This window comes from Podarcis pityusensis (genome assembly GCF_964106645.2).
Source record: "Podarcis pityusensis genome assembly, chromosome: 16".
NCBI classification, from domain to species: domain Eukaryota; kingdom Metazoa; phylum Chordata; class Lepidosauria; order Squamata; family Lacertidae; genus Podarcis; species Podarcis pityusensis.
Window position 1 is genome coordinate 25,615,098 of NC_138041.1, and position 24,283 is coordinate 25,639,380.

A 24,283-nucleotide genomic window follows, 5' to 3' on the forward strand; every position below is an offset into this window, starting at 1 on the left:
AAGTATTTGTGGGCGACGTAAGGTCGCTTTCGAGCTTCGTCCTGTCAAGCGGAGTTGGAAACTTTGTCCTGAGCTGCTCCGGGGTTCGCAAGCTCGATCCCCCTCGGAAACGCCGAGGCTTATTTCGAATTAAAATTGTAATCTGTTCGAAAACGGGGTTCAGGGTTGGTTTGCGGGGTTACAAAGCACTTTTATGTTATTATTACAGTATTTTATTTATTATTTATTAATTTTATTTATTGAATTTATATACCGCCTTATACCCCAGGGGTCTCAGGGCGGGTCACAGAATAAAATGAAGATATAAAACTACAAAATGCCTAATAAAAATAAAAGCAACAGCCCAATAGCCCCCCCCCCCCAGTATAATATTACTGTGAATATGTTTTCAATAAAGGGAAATAAATGTTACCATTACATTTCATATGCCAGGATGCCCCTGCCCCCAGAAATCCAAAACACCAGGAAAAGTGCGGTCATTTTAATTTGTGGTGATATTTCCTATTTTATTTTGCAATAATAATAATAATAATAATAATTTATTTATACCCCGCCGGTCTACCTGGGTTTCCCCAGCCACTCTGGGCGGCTTCCAACAGAATATTAAAATACAAAAGTCTATTAAAAATTAAAAGCTTCCCTAAACAGGGCTGCCTTCAGATGTCTTCTGGAAGTCTGGTATTTATTTTTCTCTTTGACAGAAGCGGCTTAGTCATGCTGGCCACATGACCCGGAAGCTGAACGCCGGCTCCCTCGGCCAATAAAGTGAGATGAGCACCACAACCCCAGAGTCGGCCACAACTCGACCTAATGGTCAGGGGTCCCTTTACCTTTATATATATAGGGTGCCTACATTCCGCATGGACTGGTTGCATGGCAACATGTGCAAAGGGCTTTAGATACATATTAAGTCCATAAATTACCATACAGCATATACAGTGGTACCTCAGGTTACATACACTTCAGGTTACAGACTCCGCTAACCCAGAAATAGTACCTCGGGTTAAGAACTTTGCTTCAGGTTGAGAACTGAAATTGTGCTCCTGCGGCGCAGCAGCTGCAGGAGGCCCCATTAGCTAAAGTGGTGCTTCAGGTTAAGAACAGTTTCAGGTTAAGAATGGACCTCCGGAACAAATTAAGTACTTAACCCGAGGTACCACTGTATTCAACATAAAAAACAGCAACAATTTGTTGTTGACAAAGGGCAGCTGGACATATAAAGGGCCCCATTACCTTCAGTAGCTAAGGGCCTCATCAAACCTAAATAATAATAATAATAATAATAATAATTATTATTTATTATTTATACCCCGCTCATCTGGCTGGATTTCCCCAGCCACTCTGGGCGGCTTCCAACAAAACACTAAAATACAATAACCTATTAAACATTAAAAGCTTCCCTAAACAGTGCTCCCTTCAGATGTCTTCTAAAAGTTTAGTAGTTATTTTTCTCTTTGACATCTAATGGGATGGCGTTCCACAGGGTGGGTGCCACTACCGAAAAGGCCCTCTGCCTGGTTCCCTGTAACTTGGCTTCTCATAGTGAGGGAACCGCCAGAAGGCCCTCGGCGCTGGATCTCAGTGTCTGGGGACTGGACGGAGTACCTCAGAAGGTGGAGGACTCTCCTTCATTGGAAGTTTTTCAGCAGAGGTTGTTTTTTAGTTGAAATTCCTGCATTGCAGGGGGTTGGACTAGATGACCCTTGGATCCCTTCCAGCTCTACAGTTCTGATTCCAGTTAGCCCATGGAGACAACAGCCACGTCCTTGTTGACCCTCCTTTCCAATTTTAGTCGCCCATTATCAGGCCAGCTTTATTTTACCCTCCCCTCCTTGCTGCTTTGGAAGATGCTGACACAGATCCTCACATCTTTGGCGTTTTCTGAAAAGTTGCCTCTTTGCCTGCTCTTCTCCACCTGGGCAGCAGGCCAGGAGGATGTGGCGTCCTCCGTCAGCTTCTGCTGCCGGGATTTCACAGCCAGCCAGCCGGCCATGGGGGATTCCTGGAGCCATTCCTGCTTCGGCTTTCTGGATTATAAGACCGAGAAGTTTGCGCTCACCAGGAATAGGAAGGTCGGAGTCTTGCACCGCCTGATCCAGCTCGGGATCATGGGCTACATCCTCGGGTAAGAGCTGCGGAAGCAGCGAGACGGGTGTTGAGAAGCCTTCGAAATCGCAAGTCACTGACGTTTCTGAGACGTTGCTGGTGAGCTGGTGAATTGCTGCATTGGGTGGATTTACGGTCCTCAAGCCTGATTTCTGGCTCTCTTTTTTAAGTGCCCTAGAAGCAGCCTCTTTTGCAGGAGGAACTGCAGCCATGCAGGAATCCAGCTTCCTCACACATCCCACCCTTGTTCCACCTATGCCTGGGGTTGCCACATTCCTCCAGCTAGCCCTGCTCCTCTGCCTTTTAACGCCAACGTCGGAGTTTTTGCCCAAATGAATCACGGTGGTAAAAGCAGGTAGATTGCTCGCAGTCCCCAATTCGCTGAATGGGAAGCAACACACAGTCTTCTCCACCCTGGAACTTTGGAACTCCCTGCCTATTGACATAAGGCAGGCACCTTCTCTGTACTGTATTCTTTTCAATGTCTGCTATTAATAAAATAAATCCTGTTTAGACAAGCTGACCCAGGTGCTTAGAAGGCTGGTGAAAGTTTCAATTTGCTTTTAGTCTTTTGTTATTTTAACTTTTTGGAAATCTTATTATTCTTAGTGATAATTTTATTGTTTTATCTTTTTTATAAACCTCTTTGAGGGGTTTTTTTACAGTCAAGCAGTGTATAAATGTTATGAAATGAGTAAATAAGTTTATTTATTTATTTCATAACATTCATATACCCTGGACTGTCAAACAAAACAAAACCTCAAAGCAGTTTTTGGACTCAGGCTGGGTACACACCATACATTTAACGCCTCCCTCTCTCGCCCCCAAGCATATTGGGAACTGCAGTTTACCCATCCCAGCGCTACAATTCCCAACACCCTCAACAAACTACAGCTCCCAGGGTCTTTTAGGGTTGGGCTTTAAGTGCATGGCAGGAATGTGTGCTGCCTTCAGCTTGCATGAGCCTCTGCCAGCACAGCCAGCGCTGAGTGAAGATGGCAACCCCAGTCCAAAACAACTGTGAGGCACCGAGTTCAAGAAAGGCTGCAAAGGGAAATAGTTCCGGGCTTATTAATAATAATTTTATTATTTATACCCCGCCCATCCAGCTGATATGAGTTATTGCAATCGTGCATGCTGAGGCTCAGGGATGGGGGCCACATGACTGAGGGCCACATGAAAGTGGTGGGCGGGGCCAGAGGTGAAAGTGGGTGGAGCAACGAATGCAAATTTCCCCTTTTCCCAGTAGGTTAGTTTCAACACACACTTGTGCAGCTCTCACGACCTTCCTCCTAAACAAGGGGCATGATCAGTGTTCAAGACAGGCAAAACACACTCAAGGGATGGATCTACACACAGGGGGGAAATGCTATAAAGAAGTCAGAAATTAAATTGTTATAACAAAAGGAAAAAAACCGCTATAGAAAATCGCATAGATTTTTTTTGCTCTCTGGCGCCATCTGGTGTTGCATGTTTATAATGCATTCAAGATGCTGTTTTCTGACTAACGTAGCAGAGTCCAAGCAGTGCATGAGTCAGGGCTGGGGAGAGATGTGGCTGGGGAGACTTCCGAGGGCCAGATAGAGAGGAGTGGAGGGCCGCATTCATTCCCGGGGTTCCCTGCTGCAGAGGACCTTAATGAACAGGCAGGCTCAAATCCATGCTTATTTATGGTATTGTAAAGTTGGAAAAGGCCTTCAAAAGGGCAGACTCCTTTGTACACATAGTCGAACACTAAATAACAGTCTAATCTCTGAAGGGATGAAAATGAGTAAGGTTGAGGAGCTTCTTGGTCAGGGTGTTCCACTGCAGGGGTGCCACCACAGAAAAAGGCCCCGCTCCTTGTAGCCATCTGGAAATGCTGAGGCAATTGTAGCAGATGATCTCCAAGGGTGGGGCAACATATCTGGAGCATGGAAGGAGGGTTCTTTTAAGTGTGCATGTTAAGCATCTTGGATCCCTGTTCTTTCTGCTGCCTCGCAGGTGGGTGTTTCTAGCCAAAAAGGGCTACCAGGAGAAAGATACTGACCCTCACATCTCAGTGATCACCAAACTGAAAGGAATTTCGGTCACACGCATCCGAGAGCTTGGGGACCGAATCTGGGATGTGGCAGATTACGTGAAACCCCCTCAGGTATCCTTTCTTTGGCCTTGTGGCCACAAAAGAATTACCCATCTGGATCAGGCCATATGAAAAATTGAGACGGAGAAGTTTGTGGTAGTAATACTACTACTAGGAGTAAAGTTACAAACAATAGTAAAGTAGTGGTAAAGTTACTAATACTGGGAAAGTTGTGTTGTTTATTTATTTTAAATCTTTTATACACCACTTTGTTTCTTAAAAATTCAGCAGTGTACCATATAAGAACAAACAAGAGCATTAAACCAAAAATAAAACCAATAAGATGCATATCAAAACAAATAATATGGGGCATTAAAAAACAACAACAACCAACAACTGAATGTATGTGTTTTGAAACATTTCATAGGGCGAAAACGTGTTCTTTGTGGTGACCAATTTCATTGCTACTCCGAAGCAAGTGCAAGGATCATGTCCAGAGGTACGTCGCTGGCTTTTCTTTATCGGTAATTTTTTGCTTCCTCTACAGTTGCTGGAGGCAGGAACCTTTTGGAGCCAGGTACGACTGGTGGGCGGGGCCAGAGGCAAAAGTGTGTGGAGCAACAAACATAAATTTTACCATTGTACAACAAATTGGTGCCAGTGCAGAGGTAACATGCAAGGCAGAGATCACATCCGATGCCGTTCTCTATCCAGGCAAGCAAGGGTTCAAGGACACACCCCTCCCCTTTAAAAGATATGGGAACTAGATTAATACACAAATAGAAAAATTATTAGAATTGACACACAAATTCTTCCCAAGGATTGGACTAGAATTTGGGAATCACAACCCTTAAAATCTGTTAAGTTGTGGGTGAACATATCAGACGACACAGCGATTCTTCAAACAGCTCTTGTTTATTTACAGGCCAGATCAGAACTGAAGGGTTCAGCCAGCCTGCTTATATAGAGCTCCACTAGAACGCAACAGTAACCATTTTCTGTAACTATCCAATCACTGAATGTCACTTTCAATCCCTTATTTGCATATGTGGACCTGAGTGAAAACTATCTACAGTATCCCCCTGCTGGCCCAGGGTTAACTTCAGTACATAACAAAATCTGCTTTCAGTTTTCTTGCAGAAAAATCATTGAAACTCATTGAAATTACTACACAGGTAGTATTGCACTCTTTTGCAAATGTAAAAAATATCATTTAATTGTTGGAGGGGTTGCAGTAGTTGGAAGGGAACCCGAGGGTCATCTAGTCCAACCCCAGGCAATTCAGGAATCTCAGCTAGCTCATACATGATTTTACTTGGACTTTGTTATTTTAACCCACGTGCAACAGTATACATTCTGTGTCCCTACTTTAAAGTATTGTTTTTCATCTTTTGATCGCCATCAGTTATTATAATTGTCCTCTTCTTTATATACAGTATTAAACGAAATGAAAACAAACCTTTATTGTTTTTAAAAAATGATATGTCCCAGCTAGACTAAAACTCTTGAGGAGAGTGTAAGGCAGGGCCTGGGAGAGACGTGGCCTGGAAGGGATTGTGTGGCTTCAGGAGGGCCAGGTGGAGAGTTCTGGGGGCCGCATTCAGTCTGGAGCTCCCTCACCCCTGCTGTGCAGTTCTGCCCGAGCCCGCAGAAGCACCTCTCAAACATTCACCTGCTCTCAGCCCAAATCATAGACCAGATTGCATCACTGTAGGCATCACAGAGCCTAGGGCTTGCCGATCAGAAGGTCGGCGGTTCGAATCCCCGTGACGGGGAGAGCTCCCGTTGCTCGGTCCCAGCTCCTGCCAACCTAGCAGTTCGAAATCACGTCAAAGTGCAAGTAGATAAATAGGTACCGCTCTGGCGGGAAGGTAAACGGCATTTCTGTGTGCTGCTGTGGTTCGCCAGAAGCGGCTTAGTCATGCTGGCCACATGACCCGGAAGCTGTATGCCAGCTCCCTCAGCCAGGAAAGCGAGATGAGCGTTGCAACCCCAGAGTCGGTCACGACTGGAGCTAATGATAAGGGGTCCCTTTACCTTTAGGCATCACAGCAGTTTATTCTGTGTCGGTTCAGATACTCTAACATCAGGCATCCCCAAACTCGGCCCTCCAGCTCTTTTGGGACTACAACTCCCATCATCCCTAACTAACAGGACCTGTGGTCAGGGATGATGGGAATTGTAGTCCCAAAATAGCTGGAGGGCCGGGTTTGGGGATGCCTGTCCAACATCATCGCAGCAGCAAGGGGCCGGCCAACTTGCCCTGAGACCCTGGGTCAGGTCTGTGGGTGTCCCTTCCTGCTAGCGCTTTATAAAGGCATGCCAAGCGGACCCTCTCACAGGGGTCCTCTGCGGATGCTTTTCCTACTCAACAATTGTCTTCTCCTCCTCCAGCATCCTTCCATCCCCGATGGGAATTGCAGGAGAGATGAGGACTGTTCGCCAGGACAGCCGGTGGTCCACGGAAACGGTAAGGAGGTCTGTTTCAGTCCTGGTCCCTACCCCCTGCTCTCTACATCACCCACATCTGAACGCCGAATTTAGCACCAGTTTCTCAGCAGTTACAGCTTGCAAGGCTCCCTCTTGCAGCCTTCCACAACCAGCAGCAGGGGGAGCTATTTTCTGTTTCGCCTCAGGCGGCAAAATGTACGGGGCCGGCCCTGCCGATGGAAGTTGCAATCCAAGAATATCTGAAGGGCACTGGGTTGGGGGAAGCTTCCCGCTTGTTTTTACATTTCTCCTCTGCATCCTTTCCTCCATTCCCCAAAAGCAGCCAGCCGTGCCACAAGTTACAAAAACCTCTCAATTTCTTACTAGCAGCCTTGTTAGCTGTTGTTGCTGAAGGATTCCAAACCATCGATGCCAATTGGAAATCAGTGCAGTTTATGTTGGGGATAATTCAGACAGAAATTCCCAGGTGTCAAAAAAGGTTATTTATGTATGCCACTACTGCGGCCCGTGTTTTGTTAGCCCAAAAATGGAAAGCGAGTGAGGTCCCAACTAAAGAAGAATGGCAACTTAAATTGATGAAATATGCACAGCTTGTGGACCTAACATATAGAACAGGAGAACAAGAAGAACATAATGTTTAAAGAAGATTGGAAAATGTTTATTGACTATATGGGGGAAATTATGTACACTTGAAAACGTTGGCAAGCATTAAGATAAATTCAACAGTGTAAATAAGTTTTGATGGATGTAATAATGGAATATTGAATGGTTTAGTTTATGTAAAATATGCAGGGATTTATGTTATGCAAAATGAATCATGGAAAGAGAAGAAGTCATTGATATTTTAAGGTTGTTTAAACGAATATTCTAAAATGTAAAACAGAAAATTTAATACAATTTTGTCGGAAAAGGAAATCAGTGCAGTTTGGAAAAGTTCAGTCAGCCACCTTGATTTAAACAGCACCCAGTTGTATCTCAGGAACCAGCAGGCAAAATTTGGCCACATTATTCCAAGAGGTGTCGGAATGCATAGCGAATATTTTCTAAAACATATAGCAGATGAAGCCACCTCATACTGAATTAAACCATTTGCCCATCTAGCTCAGGATTATCTGAGCTTTCCGGGGTCTAATGGGCAAATACGTCCATCTCAGTATCTCTCAGTTTCTGCTTTTCCCAATTTCATTTATTTAACAGCATGCACATACAGCTTGAGTGTCAGAAAACCTCTAAGTGGTTTCCAAAAATATAGGCTAAAGCCATGCTTTACATGGGGGAGTTGGGCTGCAGTGCACCTTGAAAGGAATAAAGGGCTTCAGTAAAAAGAAGACATAACTGATATGTGGTTTGGTTCTCTTGCAGGAGTAAAAACAGGGAAGTGTGTCCCGTTTGATGCATCCCATAATACCTGTGAGATCTATGGGTGGTGTCCGGTGGAAAACAAGACCTTGTCCAGGTATGCAAGTTGTCCTCTTTGATCCTGTTTCAACGGCTACCTGTATCTCTGTCCCCCAAACCCACCGCAAGCCAGCCAGACATCTTCAGCTGGGGAACAGGCAGTAGCTGCTAACCAAAGAAGACATTTGGTTGAGAGAGGTGGCCCCTCCCACAAGGTGAATTGCTGGTCAAATAGGCATTGCAGGTCCCCCCCCCCCCCCAGATGATACCAAAAGCCTTGAGAACCTGTTTAGTCAGAGGGAAAAGTAAGGCAACTACATCGCACTTGGTACCAACTCCTCTTTCAAACCACCTTCAAGGGCGGGGGGAATTAACACTATTTTTGGTCTCCAAGAGAGAACTTTGCCCAAATTATTAAAAAAACCACACCAAATTAAATACTTGTTTAGCTAAGCCTAACAAATATGTAGGCTGGTGCCATTGTTTTTAGCTAATCTTTGATTTTAATTACTTTTTGAATGTTTTAGATAGCTGCTTTTAACTGTTTTATTTATTCATTCATTCGTTCTTTTCTAAACTGCTTTGAGGGTTTTTTTTTTCTACTTCTTACAACCAAGCAACATATAAATGCCATGATGTATGTGTAAGTAAATAAAAAATCAGCCACCACGTATTATCAGACATCCACCAGAAACTTCAATTTCTCATGAAAAGGTAGTTTAACTTATTCTTCAACAGCCTACAGGTTGTAAAAACCAAATGGTCCTGTTCCTTCCATGAATGCATTCATAGGCCCACCTATTCTGTTTTCCACCTAGGAAACCACTCTTGGCTGAAGCGGAGAATTTCACTCTCTTTATTAAAAACACTGTCAACTTTACCAGGTTTAACTTTACCAGGTAAGGGCTGAGATCTTTAAAGCAGGGTGGGGACGGTTTTCACAGAGGGTTTGGGATACTGTTTGCAAACAGGAGTGTCAGTCATGGCACCAACACACAGCCCACTCTTGACACAGGTTAGATAGGTTGTGCAGGTTTCTGTATGGTCTAGAAACTCTGCAAAGTTTGTAACAGTGCCACAAAAAATCTCTTCAGGTTCTTGCTTTTTGGGGATGTTATTGTTTTATATTGTACTGCAGATGTTTTTGTTTTTTTAAAAAAGTTTTTATTTATACTTTTCAGGTTTATATATTTCAATAATTTTACAATCATTTTAATATATCAAAGTTTGACTTCCTTCCCCCTCCTTCTGCGGTTCCTTAAATTTATTTTTTAATATCTTCTGCATATCCAAATTCATTTAATTTGCTCATTTAATTATCTACATTAAATATATACTCTTTGGAAACTGCAGGTTATTACAATAATACTGCCAATGTTTTTATCTGTAAATATTCAACAAACCATTTCCGTTCCTTTATAATAAAAAAAAACTTTATCTTGATTTCTTATTCTTCCGGTAAGTTTCACCATTTCTGCATTTTCCATACGTTTTTGTATCCATTCTTCCTTTGCTGGGACTTCTGTTTCTTTCCATTTTGGAGCGAGTAGCATTCTTGCTGCTGTAGTAGCATACATAAATTAATTTCTATACCATTTAAGTAGTTCTGTCACTATAATTCCCAGTTTTGTGCACTGTATGATATGGCAGCATTTCAACTTCATGGGGTGTGTCTCCGTGCGCATGGTATTTGCTGTTTTTGTCATCTGTTTGGTGACTATTTTAGTATTAGGTAAAGGGACCCCTGACCATTAGAGGTCCAGTCGTGGCAGATTCTGGGGTTGTGGCGCTCATCTCGCTTTATTGGCCAAGGGAGCCGGCGTAAAGCTTCCGGGTCATGTGGCCAGCATGACTAAACCGCTTCTGGCGAACCAGAGCAGTGCACGGAAACGCCGTTTACCTTCCCGCCGGAGCGGTACCTATTTATCTACTTGCACTTTGAGGTGCTTTTGAGCTGCTAGGTTGGCAGGAGCAGGGACTGAGCAACGGGAGCTCACCCCATCGCGGGGATTCGAACCGCCGACCTTCTGATTGGCAAGTCCTAGGCTCTGTGGTTTAACCCACAGCGCCACCCGCGTCCCTATTTTAGCATTAAGTGGCATATAAATAAAGGAAACAATTCAATTGCAAATAAAGGTGCCACCAAGGCTCTTTCTCCCAAGCTGCTATTACAACAGGTTTCCGAAAGACTTTAATTTTTCTCATGCTTTCGTTCAGGACAAACACGCTGGAGACGACGGATGGCTCTTACTTCAAGGGTTGTCGATATGATGCCGTGGATGACCCTTATTGCCCCGTTTTTCGCATTCGTGACATGGTCGAGGCAGCTGGGGAGAGCTTTGAGGAGCTGGCTCACCAGGTAGGTCTCCCCTTTTGCTTCAGCAACCCATCCCACAAATGCAAGCGCGGAGGGCCAGTTACAAGAGACTAGGGCCCTGCGGGACTTTCCACATCTTTCCGCAGGGCCTGCAAAACAGAGCTGTTCCACCTGGCCTTTGGTTTGGACTCAGTCTGACCCTTATGTTTCCCTCCCCTTATGGTCTTGATTTATCAGCTACTTTAAAATGAGGCCGTATTTTAAATTGCATTTTAACCTGTATTTTAAATTGTTTTTTTCCCCTTTTCCTCCCCCCCCCTTTCCCCCCATTATGTTTTTACTGTGATTTTATTGGTGTTAGCCGCCCTGAGCCCAGCTCTGGCTGGGAAGGGCGGGGTATAAATAATTTATTTTTATTTTTATTTTTATTATTTGCTCAGTACTAATAGATCCCAGTGCCCTCTGTTCATCTCCCCCATTAATCTTGTGGCATTTGGTGGATCCCACACAGGGGGGCGCTATCGGCCTGCGGATCGACTGGGATTGTGACTTGGACCAGCCTCCTTCCAGATGCAGGCCCTGCTATTCCTTCACTCTGCTGGAAAAGAAATTCAACTTCAGGTGGGCAGCAGGCAGGAGGGTGCGAAGGAAGCAGTGCGCAAGCCAGCCGTTCTGTCTTAAGTAGGGATGCGGGGCAGGGGGAGGATTCAATTCTGCTTGCATATAAAGGCGAACATGCCCAATTCACACTTAGTGAAACAGTACGTGAAACGAAACACAGCAACCCTTCGGAATCTACACTTCTCTGAATTTTGCAATGCCGAGAAATGTGCAGAAAAATGTATATGTTAGCAAAAGAAAAGAACATACGCAAATGCACCAGGGGAAACTACTTCGCAATAATTTGTATATTGGGGGAAATTGCATATGTATTGGGAAAGAGCTGCGCTAAAAAACTGAGGCTCAGTGGTTTAGACCACAGCGCCACCCGCGCTCCTATACCTTCCTATTCAGACAAGCCTTTGGAATCTGAAGCGCAGGTGATGCTGTCAGGGCAAACGGTGTTTTAAATAGCTGGTTCCGCATGTGTTCTGATGTATTTTGATGGTTGTTTTAGCTAGTTCATTGATATCACTTTGCATTTCGTTATGTTGCTTTTAAGCCAACTTGCACCCCAACTTGGCAGAAAGGAGGGATATGAATATATTAAAAAACTAAATAAATAATATGAGAGGTCAGGCACTCCTCGCAGTATCTTGAACCCAAGTTGTCAAGGGCCCTGCCAGTCGATACAAGAACCTCAAACGTGGTCCAGTAGCATGTGGGCCAAGCCACAGCTTCTGCAAGTACGCTGCTCATCTGCCTGCTTTCTTTCTTCAGAACCGCCTCCTATTATCGGGACCCCCTGAACCAGCAGTCTCGGAGCCTGTTGAAACTCTATGGTATCCGCTTTGATATTTCGGTCCACGGCCAGGTAAGGACCTCTGAGGCCCCATGTGCAGCGGATCCCTAGGGGAGGAGTTGCTCTGCAGGGATCCCATTCATTGCCCCCCAAGTGTTAGAAACTAAGATATGAAAGCTAGGAGCTAAAGGGCACCTTAAACCGAGATTATGGGCTCAACAACGGAATGTCTAGGCACGCTTTTTTAATAGCAAGAATACATAGCTGAAAATGAGTGAACTGCAGCTAAAATATTATGTTCATTTCTCACATGGTCTAGTCCTTCCCCTGCCCACCTCCTTAATATTCTGTTGCACCACAGGCAGAAAGGGGGGGGGGGAGCTTATATTCCCAGTTATTTGTGTCTTTTATTTACCACAGAAGCTCAGTGCACCAGTGGCCTGACTTAGTAGGTGTAATGGTTCTAGGGGTTGCTCGTGTGTAAGCCGGTGCTTATCTCCCCGGCTGGGTGCAAACACCTGGCTGGGTTGCCTAAGTGAACCTTTTCTGTCCGGACAGCCACTCACCCGTGGCTGACTCAACCGCTGGCAGAATCCGTCAGTGGGCATTTCTTAAACTTCTTCCAGCAAAGAAGCTCTTTGACGCCTAGTCTCCTCCTACTCTCTCTGCGCGAAAGCCTTCTGTGCAAGGAGGGCGTGGGCAGCGGAGGACCCCTACTCTCCCCGCTGGTCCCCGGCAAGGAGTCATGGGACCGCCTCCCCGCTTCCCCCATCTGCCCCCCTTCTCCACTGGTGCTACGCTGATTCTCTTCCCCAGAAGATGGGCTGCTTCTCCCAATCCCTGGACGCTCTCTGGAATCCCTCTGGCTTTTGCTCTCTCCCTCCGGCACTGATGGCAGTTCCCTGACTGTAGGTGATAGCTTTCTATATAATACAGGGGAAATCCCTAACTCACCAAGTATTTGAGATATGTTGGCTACCCTTACCTGGTTTAGCCAGCCAGTCGAAGCCGTTCCCAGGGTGTGGTTTCTGTCATGTGCTGACAGCTTCTAAGAGCCACAGATGAGAGCTGAGTGCAGGGTGGGGATGAAAGACAGACAAAAAACCCCAGAAGGAGTGCAGCATGTGTCCACCCCCCCCCAAGTTACTACCCCTCCCCTAATACCTTACACTCTTTTTATTACTCAGGCTGGGAAGTTCAGCATCATTCCCACCGCTGTCAACTTGGGAACAGGAGCTGCCTTCCTTGGAGCTGTAAGTACGACCAGTAGAATAAAAAAGGCCCTTTTGGACTACAACTCCCATCAGCCCCTGGCCTTGCAGCTGTACGATGTCCCTGGGGCTGATGGGAGTTGTAGATCCAAACAAACAGAGAGCACCGTGTTGGCCAAGGCTGGTCTGGATGCTGAATGATGTCGTACTTGACTCTTGCCATCCTAGGCTGCCGTGGTTTGTGACCTCGTCCTGCTGTATCTCGATACGAAAGCCGAATTTTATCGGAGCGAGAAATACGAGGAGGTAACAGTGATCGGATGTGGGCTGATCTGGCCTCTTGCTTTGTTTATGTGGATGCGGCTGCCTTTGAAGTCCCTCTCTCTCCACCATGCCCTTTGCTGTAAACATCCCTTTGCTGCTGCCTTGCCTGCATGCTCCGGTTCCGTCCCATTTAGCACTCGCTGTCACGCCCCATTGTCCCGCTGTGGGGAATCGCAACCTCAGCAGCCCCTCGTGCTCCATGGGGACTGGCAGCGACTGGTCAGGGATCTTGAGAGGGATCTTGAGAGGGATTGTGTGTCTGAAGGTGTCTGGCTCCCCAAGGCTTTACTTAAATTTTTTTATGGCATCATGGCATTTTTTTAGAAGGGGGTGTCCCTTCTAAAAGCAGAGGGACATGGGTGGTGCTGTGGTCTAAACCACTGAGCCTCTTGGGCCTGTTGATTGGAAGGTCGGCGGTTCGAATCCCCGTGACGGAGTGAGCTCCTGTTGTTCTGTCCCAGGACCTGCCAACCTAGCAGTTCGAAAGCACACCAGTGCAAGTAGATAAATAGGTACTGCTGCGGTGGGAAGGTAAACGGTGTTTCGGTGCGCTCTGGTTTCCATCACGGTGTTCCGTTGCGCCAGAAGTGGTTTAGTCCTGCTGGCCACATGACCCGGAAAGCTGTCTGTGGACAAACGCCGGCTCCTTCAGCCTGAAAGCGAGATGAGCGCCACAACCCCACAGTTACCTTTGACTGGACTTAACCATCCAGGGGTCCTTTACCTTTACCTTTTACCTGGTAAAAGCAGGCTTTTCTGCATGCAATGATGATAATAATAATAATAATAATAATAATAATAATAATAATAATAATTTATTTGTACCCCACCCATCTGGCCACTCTGGGCGGCTTCCAACAGAATATTAAAATACAATAATCCATTAAACATGAAAAGCTTCCCTAAACAAGGCTGCCTTCAGATGTCTTCTAAAAGTCTGGTAGTTGTTTTCCTCTTTGATATCTGGTGGGAGGGCGTTCCAGAGGGCGGGTGCCACTACCAAGAAGGCCCTCTGCCTCGTTCCCTGTAACACAGCCCTCAGATCGTGAGGGCATATTAAAAGTAAAAGAACACAAGGAGAGCCTGCTGGATCAGTCCAATGGCCCCTTTAGTCCAGCATCCTGTTCTCACAGTGGCCAACCAGATGCCTCCATGGGAAATCCACAAGCAGGATTTGAGCAGAAGAGCCCTCTCTCTCCTGCTGTTTCCAGCAACTGGAATCCAGAAGCATTGCTGCCTCCAGCCACACAGTGCCTCCACTGAGCCATTGATAGCCTGATCTCCCATGCATTTGTGTAATCATGCTTAAAAGCCATCCAAGTTGGAGGTCCTTACGGGAGACAGTTCCACAGTTTAACCTGTTCTGTGTGGTGTAGTGGTTAAGAGCGGTGGACTCGTAATCTGGTGAACCGGGTTCGCTTCGCCGCTCCTCCACCTGCAGCTGCTGGGTGACCTTGGGCCAGTCACACTTCTCTGAAGTCTCTCAGCCCCACTCACCTCACAGAGTGTTTGTTGTGGGGGAGGAAGGAAAAGGAGATTGTTAGCCACTTTGAGACTCCTTAAGGCAGTGGTGTCCAAACTTTTTTCAAAGAGGGCCAGATTTGACAAAGTGAAGGGCCGTGGGGGCTGACCAAAGGGCCAACCAAAGTTGTTGAGCTTCTTTTAGGATTGACGTTGTTGAGGTTTTGGGGGGATTTTACCCCAGGAAATAAACTGCCACAGAGGCCGGATTAAACCGACCAGAGGGCCAGATTAGGCCCCTGAAATGGACTATGGACATGCCTGCCTTAAGGAGAGTGAAAGGCGGGATATCAAGTACAAACTCGTCTTCTTTTTCACAATAATATTTATTATTTTCCATACATAAACATAACACAAGAAAAAGTTAACAATAATAAAGGAAAAAGAATGAAACAGAAAAAAGAAAAAGAAAAAAGAATATAAAACATAAAATACAACAAATCACCACATAAACTAAAACTTAATTAATTAATTTAAATCCATCTTCATAAACATATTATTTGACTTCCTCAAATCTCTTCCATCTGAGTTTCTTAGTAATTATATATAGCAGTTTCCAATATCATTATTTCATAAAATCATATCACAGTCCAAACTCTTCTTCTTCTTCTCTGTCCTAAATCGTCCAAAATTCACCTTCATTGGCACTCCATGAGTTCTGGTGTTCTGAGAGAGGAAGAAAAACTTTTCTCTGCTTTGGTCCCCTTCTATCATGTCTCGTGTGCCTTTTCTCTAAACTAAAAAGTCCCAAACACTGCAACCTTTCTTTAGTCCCCTTCTTCATTTTGCTTGCCCTTTTCTGAACCTTTTGCAATGCCCACAGTATCTTTCTAATATGTTCCCTGTTCTGCTTTTCCAGGCAAAGCCACCGAAAACCAAAGTTGACGCAGCCAACTAGCCCTACAGACCACAGGCAAGAAATCTCAGGAGAGACCTAATGTGGGATAGATGCTCAAGCAGCCGGGCAAGATCTCTCCTCCCTGCTTTGGATGCATTTGGTGTCCAACTGGGGTATCGCTTGAAAACAGACTCCTCCAACCAGGTGGTTTGGATTACAACTCCCATCAGCCCCAGGGCTGGGCTGTCTGGGGTTGATGGGAGTTGTAGTCCAAAACCTTCAGAGGGTAGCAACAACACAGAGGTAGATATAGATGCCTTGCAGAGGTTTGGGACTACAATTCCCAACAACCCTGGGAGTTGTAGTTTGGGGAGAGCTGGTATAAAGGGTCTCAGATACCAGGGTGGGGGAAGCCCATCAAACCTACCCCTCTCTCTTCCTCTCTCAGATATAGAGATTCCATTGGAATAATTCTCAGCCACACTTCTGTCGAGGGAATCAAAACCTCCCCACATTAGTTTATCTTCCTGCTTCTGCCTAAAGATCACTTTTAGATGAAACCTGCTTTTTTCACCCTTTGCTATGGGACTTGCAGGTTTTCTTTACTTACCGTGGGGAACTGGTGCATTTTCCTGGCGTTTATTTACCTTTATAGACCACCATGCCTCCCCGAAAAGGTGATCAGCATATACGACGAGAAGGTCCCTGCATTGCAGGGGGTTGGACTAGATGACCCTCGGCACCCTTTCCAGTTCTATGATTCTGTAAGGGTCTCTCTCTCTCTTTCTCTGACTGTAAACTGTGTATTGGGCCATGTGACGACAGGTGCTCCATCACGTACTCAGGTCCCAGGTCAATTAATAAAATTAATATATTATTATTATTATCACCACCATCAGTTTATTAATCACCTTCTACACAGTCCTCTCAGGGCGATATACAATAATAATAATAATAATAAAAACAGTTTAAAACACACACACACACACACACACACATATTTCCATAGTGGTTTAGCAATCAATCCCTCTTCCTAAGGAACTCTGGGAATTGCAGCTCTGGGAGGGGGAAAGGGGGCTCGCCTCATAACTCTCAGCACCCTTAACAAGCAAACATGTCCCAGGATACTTTGGTGGAAGTATGAAACAGCTTCAAATGTAGCCATGCTGTGTAAAGGCCAGGATAAAGAGGAGCATCTTTGATATACGATGAACCATGTGCAATGATGATGCCTGATGCAGCTCTGTAAGGAGGGAGTGCCACATCTTTAGGATTTGCCTGCATATTTATTTCTTATTTTATTTGAAATATACTCGGAGTCGAGTGTGGATTTCATGCTCTTTATTCAGCTCATAGTAGTGAGGAATGCCAGTTCCCCCAAAATGTCTGCTTTATATACATTATTTACACAATGGGCCCCATGTGATTGGCTAATTCTGGGATTCTCCTGTAGGCCAATCAGGTTGCAGATTCACTTTCACCTGGAGCTGGATTGGGTGGCTTCCGAGGACCAATCAGACTGCTGCATTCTGGATCCTATTGTTCTAGGACCAATCAGACTGCTGCATTCTGAATCCTATTGTTCTAGGACCAATCAGACTGCTGCATTCTGGATCCTATTGTTCTAGGACCAATCAGACTGCTGCATTCTGGATCCTATTGTTCTAGGACCAATCAGACTACTGCATTCTGGATCCTATTGTTCTAGGACCAATCAGACTGCTGCATTCTGGATCCTATTGTTCTAGGACCAATCAGACTGCTGCATTCTGGATCCTATTGTTCTAGGACCAATCAGGCTGCTGCATTCTGAATCCTATTGTTCTAGGACCAATCAGACTGCTGCATTCTGAATCCTATTGTTCTAGGACCAATCAGACTGCTGCCTTTTGGATCCTATTCAACTCAGTACATAACATAATTATTGCATTTATATCTCACCTTTTTCTCCAAGGAGCTCCAGGCAGCATACACAGCCCTCCCCCTTCTCAGTTCAGTCCCTACAACAACCCTGTGAGGCTCTCAGGTTGGCCTGAGAGATAGTGCCTCGCCTGGGGTCTCCCAGGGAGCTTCGTATGGCCGAGTGAGGATTTGAACTCTGGTCTCTCAGATGTTACTCGACGACAGCACGCTGGCCCTCAGTGAGGACCACCACCTCAAAGGGAAGACACCCCCCGCCCGTCGCTCATTTAGCGCCCCTGTGCAGAAAGCAGGGGGGAGTCAGGGCTGACGGAGAGCCGAGCCCCCTGCTGGCTGCCCCTCGCACCCGGGCCCAGCCCGCCGGGCCCCTCCTCAAATTGCTTCAGGTAGAACTGCCTGGCTAGCTGCCTGGTCATCCCCTTGAGAGCAAAGACGGCCGCCGTGATCTCGGAGGCAAGGAAGAGGAGGAGGACCAGGTGGACGGCCGTCTCCAGCGGCAGGCGGATGATGTGTTCGTCGGTCAGGATGAACAACAGGACGGGCGTCTCAATCAGGAAGGAGAGGAGGACAAAGCCGGCCAGTTCGGGGACCTGCAGGAGCCAAGGAACAGAGGAAGCTGCCTTTTACCCATCCATCCAGCCCAGTATTGCCTACACCAGACTTCCTCAACCTCGGCCCTCCATATGTCTCAATTCTTATATTGACTTCAGTTCCTTCTTATAATTTCTTACAACTCTATTTAATATTATTCTTGTTATTCTTTGCAAACTTTATCATGTTCTGTCCCTTTAAAAATTCCTTCACCTTACAGTACAGTGGAACCTCAGGTTACATACGCTTCAGGTTACAGACTCCGCTAACCCAGAAATAGTGCTTCAGGTTAAGAACTTTGCTTCAGGATAAGAACAGAAATCGTGCTCCGGCGGTGCGGCAGCAGCAGAAGCCCCCATTAGCTAAAGTGGTGCTTCAGGTTAAGAACAGTTTCAGGTTAAGTACGGACCTCCGGAACAAATTAAGTACTTAACCTGAGGTACCACTGTATAAAAACCTGTGATTGGAAACACTCTGTATCAGTTTTTAACATCAGCAGTCAGGAGCGCTTCAGCCCTGTTTTTGAGTTTGTTTGAAACGTAAACAGCTTATCTCGTATTCCTTTGTAAGTGAAATATACTCAGAGTCACAAAGTGATTTCATGCTCTTTATTCAGCTCATAGTGGTGAGGAGGAATGAATGAAAGTCCCCTCACAGTATCTGCTTTATATACATTATTTACACAATGGGCTGCACATGATTGGCTAATTCCGGAATTCTACTGTAAGCCAATCAAGTTGTGGATTCACTTCTATCTGGAGCAGGATTGGGTGGTTCCTGCCAACCAATCATACTGCTGCATTGTTCTAGGACCAATCAGACTGCTGCATTCTGAATCCTATTGTTCTAGGACTAATCAGACTGCTGCATTTTGGATCCTATTGTTCTAGGCCCAATCAGACTGCTGCAGTTTGGATCCTATTCAACTCAGTACATAACAGTAAGTTTTTCTTAAAACCTTTTTTGTAAACTCAGGGATGCGTTTCAGCCCTGCTCTTGAGTTTGCTGGAAATCACTGAAAACCATTTAAGGTTTATAATGTTCTCTTAAATAGGGCTATGTTTAAAACTTGTCATTGAGGTTTTTATACCTTTTTTGTAAACTCAAGGAAGCATCTCAGACCTACTCTTGAGTTTGTTTGATATCGCTTAAAATCATTTAAGGTTTAAAATTCTTTATTTCCTTCTGAGGAAACTGATTAGTTCAGTGAAAAGAGTTTTGTAGCCGGCATCTCGTTAAGTCTTTGTTTAATTCTAGGTTAATTTTTCCTTAAATTTTTTGATTTTTGTTATTCAATTCTATAGTCGATTACCTCTCGTTTCAGGGATTTTCACGGCAATTCTTTTGTTTTCTGTAATGGTCTACACTGACTGGCAGCGCAAAACACATTGAAGGAGGGTGCGAAGAAAGGAACAGGGACAAGAGTGATGAACTATGCAAAGCTGGCTAAACTAACATATAAACTGCGAGATAAGGACAACTGTGCCTTCAAAGAAGAATGGGAACTTTTTACAATTACTTAAAAAGACAACAAAATGAATTGGACTCCTTGGCAGGTTTTGAACAAACATACACACATTTATTGATTGTTAACATAGCAGATAGATAATATAAGGATTTCTACAATTTCACAGTATGCAGAGAATACTATGTGTTGAAAAATCAGAGAGAGGAGCTGAGGGAAGTCTGGGAGGGAGGGGGGAGGGCTTGATGGAGAGGTGGGGGCAGAAAGGGGGGAAATAATGAATATGATATGTTTTGATCTTTTGATATGTTGAAATTATTAATAAAAAACCCCTTTTTAAAAAAAAAGAAGAAGGAGGGTGCGAAGAAGAGAGGGGAGTGGCTTGGAGAAAATCCTGGGGGCCAGGCAAAGAGGTATGGAGGGCCACACTTGGCTCTCAGCCCTAAGGTTTGTCCTCCCTGCCTTGAGGCCTTACCTTCTCCTGCAGATTTCCGATAAACCCCAGGTAGAGCCGCAGGCCTTCGGCTGAGATGATCATCAGGTATGCACTGACCAGCAGGAACTGATAGTAAGCGGGCAGTAGGCTATACTGGAAGGAGGGTAGAAAGAGAGAGAACTAGTTGAAAAGGACTATCGTGTTTTCTCTAACTTAGAAGAATGGGATTGTAGCGTAGGAAGGGGACCCTAGGGTCATCTATCCCAACCCCCTGCAATGCAGGGAATCACAGCTAAAGAATCTTCAGCAGATGACGCCCCCCCCCCCCAAAAAAGACTTGATCCCAACAGCTTTGGGGTTTCAGGCTGGTCTGTCCCTCCCCACCTGGAGATGCCAGGAATTGAATCTGGGGTCTCCTCCTTCCACATGTAGGGCAGATGTTTTTCCACCGAACTACAGCTCCGGTTAATAATAATAATAATAATAATAATAATAATTTATTTATACCCCGCCCATCTGGCTGGGTTTCCCCAGCCACTATGGGCGCCTTCCAACACAATATTAAAACACAGTAATGCATCAAACATCAAAGGCTTCCCTAAACAGGGCTGCCTTCAGATGTCATCTAAAAGTCTGGTAGTTGTTGTTCTCTTTGACATCTGGTGGGAGGGCATTCCACAGGGCGGGTGCCACCACCGAGAAGGCCCTCTGCCTGGTTCCCTGTAACTTGGCTTCTCACAGTGAGGGGACCGCCAGAAGGCCCTCGGCGCTGGACCTCAGTGTCGGGGCAGAACGATGGGGGTGGAGACGCTCCTTCAGATATACTGGACCGAGGCCGTTTAGGGCTTTAAAGGTCAGCACCAGCACTTTGAATTGTGCTCGGAAACGTACAAAGAAAAGGGGGGGGGACCCTGACTACCTTCAGTTCCAGCATGACCCCCTCCGACAGGCACCAGAACGGGGAGAAGAAGGCATTGAAGTACAACATCATCTGTAACGGCAGACTGGAAAGCACCGTGTGGTCTGGAAAAGATGCCAAAAGTTTGCAGCAGCAGCATCTCAGGGAGAAAACAGCCTCCTCTGGACCCGTTTGCCAATGGCGTTGTGTTTTTTGTCATTAGAGCTTTGGATAAGGCAGCTTGCCAAGGGATTGCCCAAAGGTTGAATACAAGGTCGGCAGTTAATACCATTCAAAATGACTGTGAAACAAACAGGGGCTCTTGCATAGCTTTTAACTTGTTGAATTTATATCCCACCCTTATAAACGTCAACTTGGTTTGGATTACAGCTTCCCTACGAGACCATCTTGCCCCCTGCATTCCCCCTCAACTGCTCTGATCTGCAGAACTAGCACTTTTACAGGTTTTTAAGTGATAACCGCACTTCGGAACTCCCTGCCGATTGACATCAAGAAGGCATCTTCCCAGGACTGTGGTACCTCGGGTTAAGTACTTAATTTGTTCCAGAGGTCCGTACTTAACCTGAAACTGTTCTTAACCTGAAGCACCACTTTAGCTAATGGGGCCTCCTGCTGCTGCCGCGCCGGGATGTAGAACATTAAGAAAAGTGAAGAAATTTGATTATAACTGGAATATTATGTTTTAATAATGATATTGGAAAACTGTTACATTCATATACAAGGGAATTCAGAAGGGAGGGACTATAGGAAGTCAAGTAACATGTTTATAAGGTTGGATTTTTAAATAACTAAGTTTGTTTGTGTTGTTTAGCTGTTTGTTGTTGTTTTTCAGATGTGGTTTTTTTTCCTCTTTTCTTTTTCCTTTGTTAGTTTTTGTTTTGTTTTGGGGTTGTTTTTTTTGTTGTGCAACGTTTGTTGCAGTATGTGTTATAATTGTATAATTGTTTAAAACTTAATAAAAATTATTGGGGGGGGGAAGCACTTTGGTTTAGGCAAGCCTACCCAGAAATGTAGAATGCTGACCTGTGTTTTACTCTGAGTTGTCACTTATTGTTGACTTATTATTGTTATTTTTGAATGTTTTAAACAGCTGCTTCTAACTGGTAATTTCATTCTTTTCGGAAACCGCTTTGAAGTGTTGTATATCAAGCGGTATATAGGAATTTTATTCAACTGAACTGAATCACAACCACTTTATTAAATCATATTAATTGTTTTGATGAATTTGCTTTTGCTCTTTGCTTTCTTTTCTTCTTTTTTTCTTAAAATCATTTTTATTTGATTTTACAAATATAAAATTATAATACAACCATACACATACACATTTAAAGATTCCTCCAGATCTCTGAACTTCCCACCTTCCCTTCAGTGGGTCCTATTTTTAAACCTTTTCTACTGCATCTTTTTCAATAGTCCATACTTTATATAACTCCATTTTCTCTTGCTACCTTACAAGTGTTATTGTAATCCTGCTAATGTTTTCATCTGCTTACAGTGGTCTCCAAGAAAAATTGTAAAAAATTCCCCGATTCTTTGTTAAAGTTTTGGTCTTCTTGGTTCCTGAGCTTTCCGGTCAGTTTTTGCCATTTTGGCATAGTCCCAACAGTTTAATTTGCTTCTGCTCTTTGCTTTCGTAATATGCTGCCTCATTTTGCTGCTATAGCAATTGCAGTGTTTGTTGTTCTCAATGCTGTTGTGAGCCGCTTTGAGCTCAACATTTGTTGCTGGAAATCTCATTCCTGAGATAGCTCTGCCGGTAGAGCATGAGATGCTTAATCTCAGGACCATGGGTTCAAGCCCCATGTTGGGCAAAAGATTCCTGCATTGGGGGGGGGGGCTGGAATTAGATGGCCCTTGTGGTCCCATCCAACTCTTACGATTTGATTATTCCAAATATTAAATCAGATCAAATAAACTATAGAACCACAGAATGGTAGAATCATAAAATTGTAAATAGATGCTCTGCCACTGATCTACAGCCATGGAGACCACCCCCTTGGGAAGGGCTTGCGTCGGAATCCTTGTTTGCCCCAGTTGAATGTTAAGCAGGGGCCAGCAAACTTTTTCAGCAGGGGGCCAGTCCACCGTCCCTCAGACCTTGTGGGGGGCCGGACCATAGCTGTCAACCTTCCCTTTTTTTGCGGGAAATTCCCTTATTCCAGCGCCATTTCCCGCTGCTTCCCACTGCTATCCCGGATTGTTAGATAGCCCTTGGACTGTCCCCGGGACAGGTGAGGCTGCTGATCCCTTATTTTCAAGGCTGCTGATCCCTTATTTTCAAATCTGAAAGTTGACAGCTATGGGCTGGACTATATTTTGAAGGGGGGGGGGAATGAACGAATTCCTATGCCCCACAAATAACCCAGAAATGCATTTTAAATAAAAGCACACATTCTACTCATGTGAAAACACCAGGCAGGCCCCACAAATAACCCAGAGATGCATTTTAAATAAAAGGACACATTCTACTCATGTAAAAACACGCTGATTCCCGGACCATCTGCGGGCCAGATTGAGGCGATTGGGCCGCATCCGGCCCCCGGGCCTTAGTTTGCCTACCCATGGTTAAAAGCTTTCCCAGATCTTATTAAAGCCCACTCCTCAAATCTCATCATACCTGGGTGGTAGCTCTGTGCCAGGCCGCAGTCACCAGTCTTGTTGTTGATGAAGAGGGACCCACTGAAAGTTGTCAGCCCCCTCCGCAGGTTGGGAGGCAGCGGAGTCTGCAGGGCCATCACCCCCAATGTGTGGGGGGTCACCTTCTGTTCCCCCACCCACCCTGCTGCTCTTGACCTGAATCAGGAAGCGCTGGGAAAGAAGATCTGCTAATTGCATTAAGAGATCGGGCAGCACAGCTGTCACTCAGACATATGGCTGGAGGAGGTTAATCCGGCTGTGCTGTGAGGGGGAAAAACCCAAAAGTTTCCTGGGTAAGGTTATCACATCTTTCTTTGCCCCTTTTCTAGTGCATTTTTGGAGAGATGTTGCCAACTTTTCGCTGCTCCTATGCCTTTATGAGCACTTTCTGCCTATGGATCTTAGCAAGGGATGCAAAAGTCTCCCGGGCTGTTATTTATTTAATAATAACAATAACAGTAACAACAACAATTTATTACTTATACCCCGCCCACCAGGCTGGGCTTCCAACAAAACTTTAAAAATACATTAAAACATCAGTCATTAAAAACTTCCCTAAACAGGGCTGCCTTCAGGTGTCTTCTAAAAGTCAGATACAGTGGTACCTCGGGTTAAGAACTTAATTCGTTCTGGAGGTCCATTCTTAACCTGAAACTGTTCTTAACCTGAGGTACCACTTTAGCTA

At 45.1% G+C, this 24,283-nt stretch overlaps 2 protein-coding genes across 3 annotated transcripts; one reads left to right on the forward strand and one right to left on the reverse strand.

Moving 5' to 3' along the window:
* The first annotated feature begins 1,608 nt into the window (after positions 1 to 1,608).
* On the forward strand, positions 1,609 to 16,519 carry P2RX6 (purinergic receptor P2X 6). 2 transcript variants are annotated; one of them, XM_080985419.1, is made up of 12 exons: positions 1,609 to 2,125; positions 4,090 to 4,240; positions 4,596 to 4,667; positions 6,563 to 6,638; positions 7,982 to 8,075; positions 8,836 to 8,916; positions 10,235 to 10,376; positions 10,846 to 10,955; positions 11,715 to 11,808; positions 12,924 to 12,989; positions 13,176 to 13,253; positions 15,652 to 16,519. In XM_080985419.1, exons 1-12 carry the CDS (start codon positions 1,746 to 1,748, stop codon positions 15,688 to 15,690), a joined length of 1,383 nt encoding a protein of 460 aa, XP_080841545.1. In that variant the 5' UTR covers positions 1,609 to 1,745; the 3' UTR covers positions 15,691 to 16,519. The 2 variants fall into 2 exon arrangements, with proteins under 2 accessions (XP_080841545.1, XP_080841546.1); XM_080985420.1 differs by lacking the exon at positions 8,836 to 8,916.
* An 817-nt stretch (positions 16,520 to 17,336) lies between these two features.
* LOC308465982 (transmembrane protein 17B-like) lies at positions 17,337 to 24,005 on the reverse strand. The gene is made up of 4 exons (XM_080986501.1): positions 23,579 to 24,005; positions 20,962 to 21,065; positions 20,082 to 20,195; positions 17,337 to 18,140 (listed from the first exon to the last, which is right to left on the reverse strand). Exons 1-4 carry the CDS (start codon positions 23,694 to 23,696, stop codon positions 17,820 to 17,822), a joined length of 657 nt encoding a protein of 218 aa, XP_080842627.1. The 5' UTR covers positions 23,697 to 24,005; the 3' UTR covers positions 17,337 to 17,819.
* Positions 24,006 to 24,283: the final 278 nt, after the last annotated feature.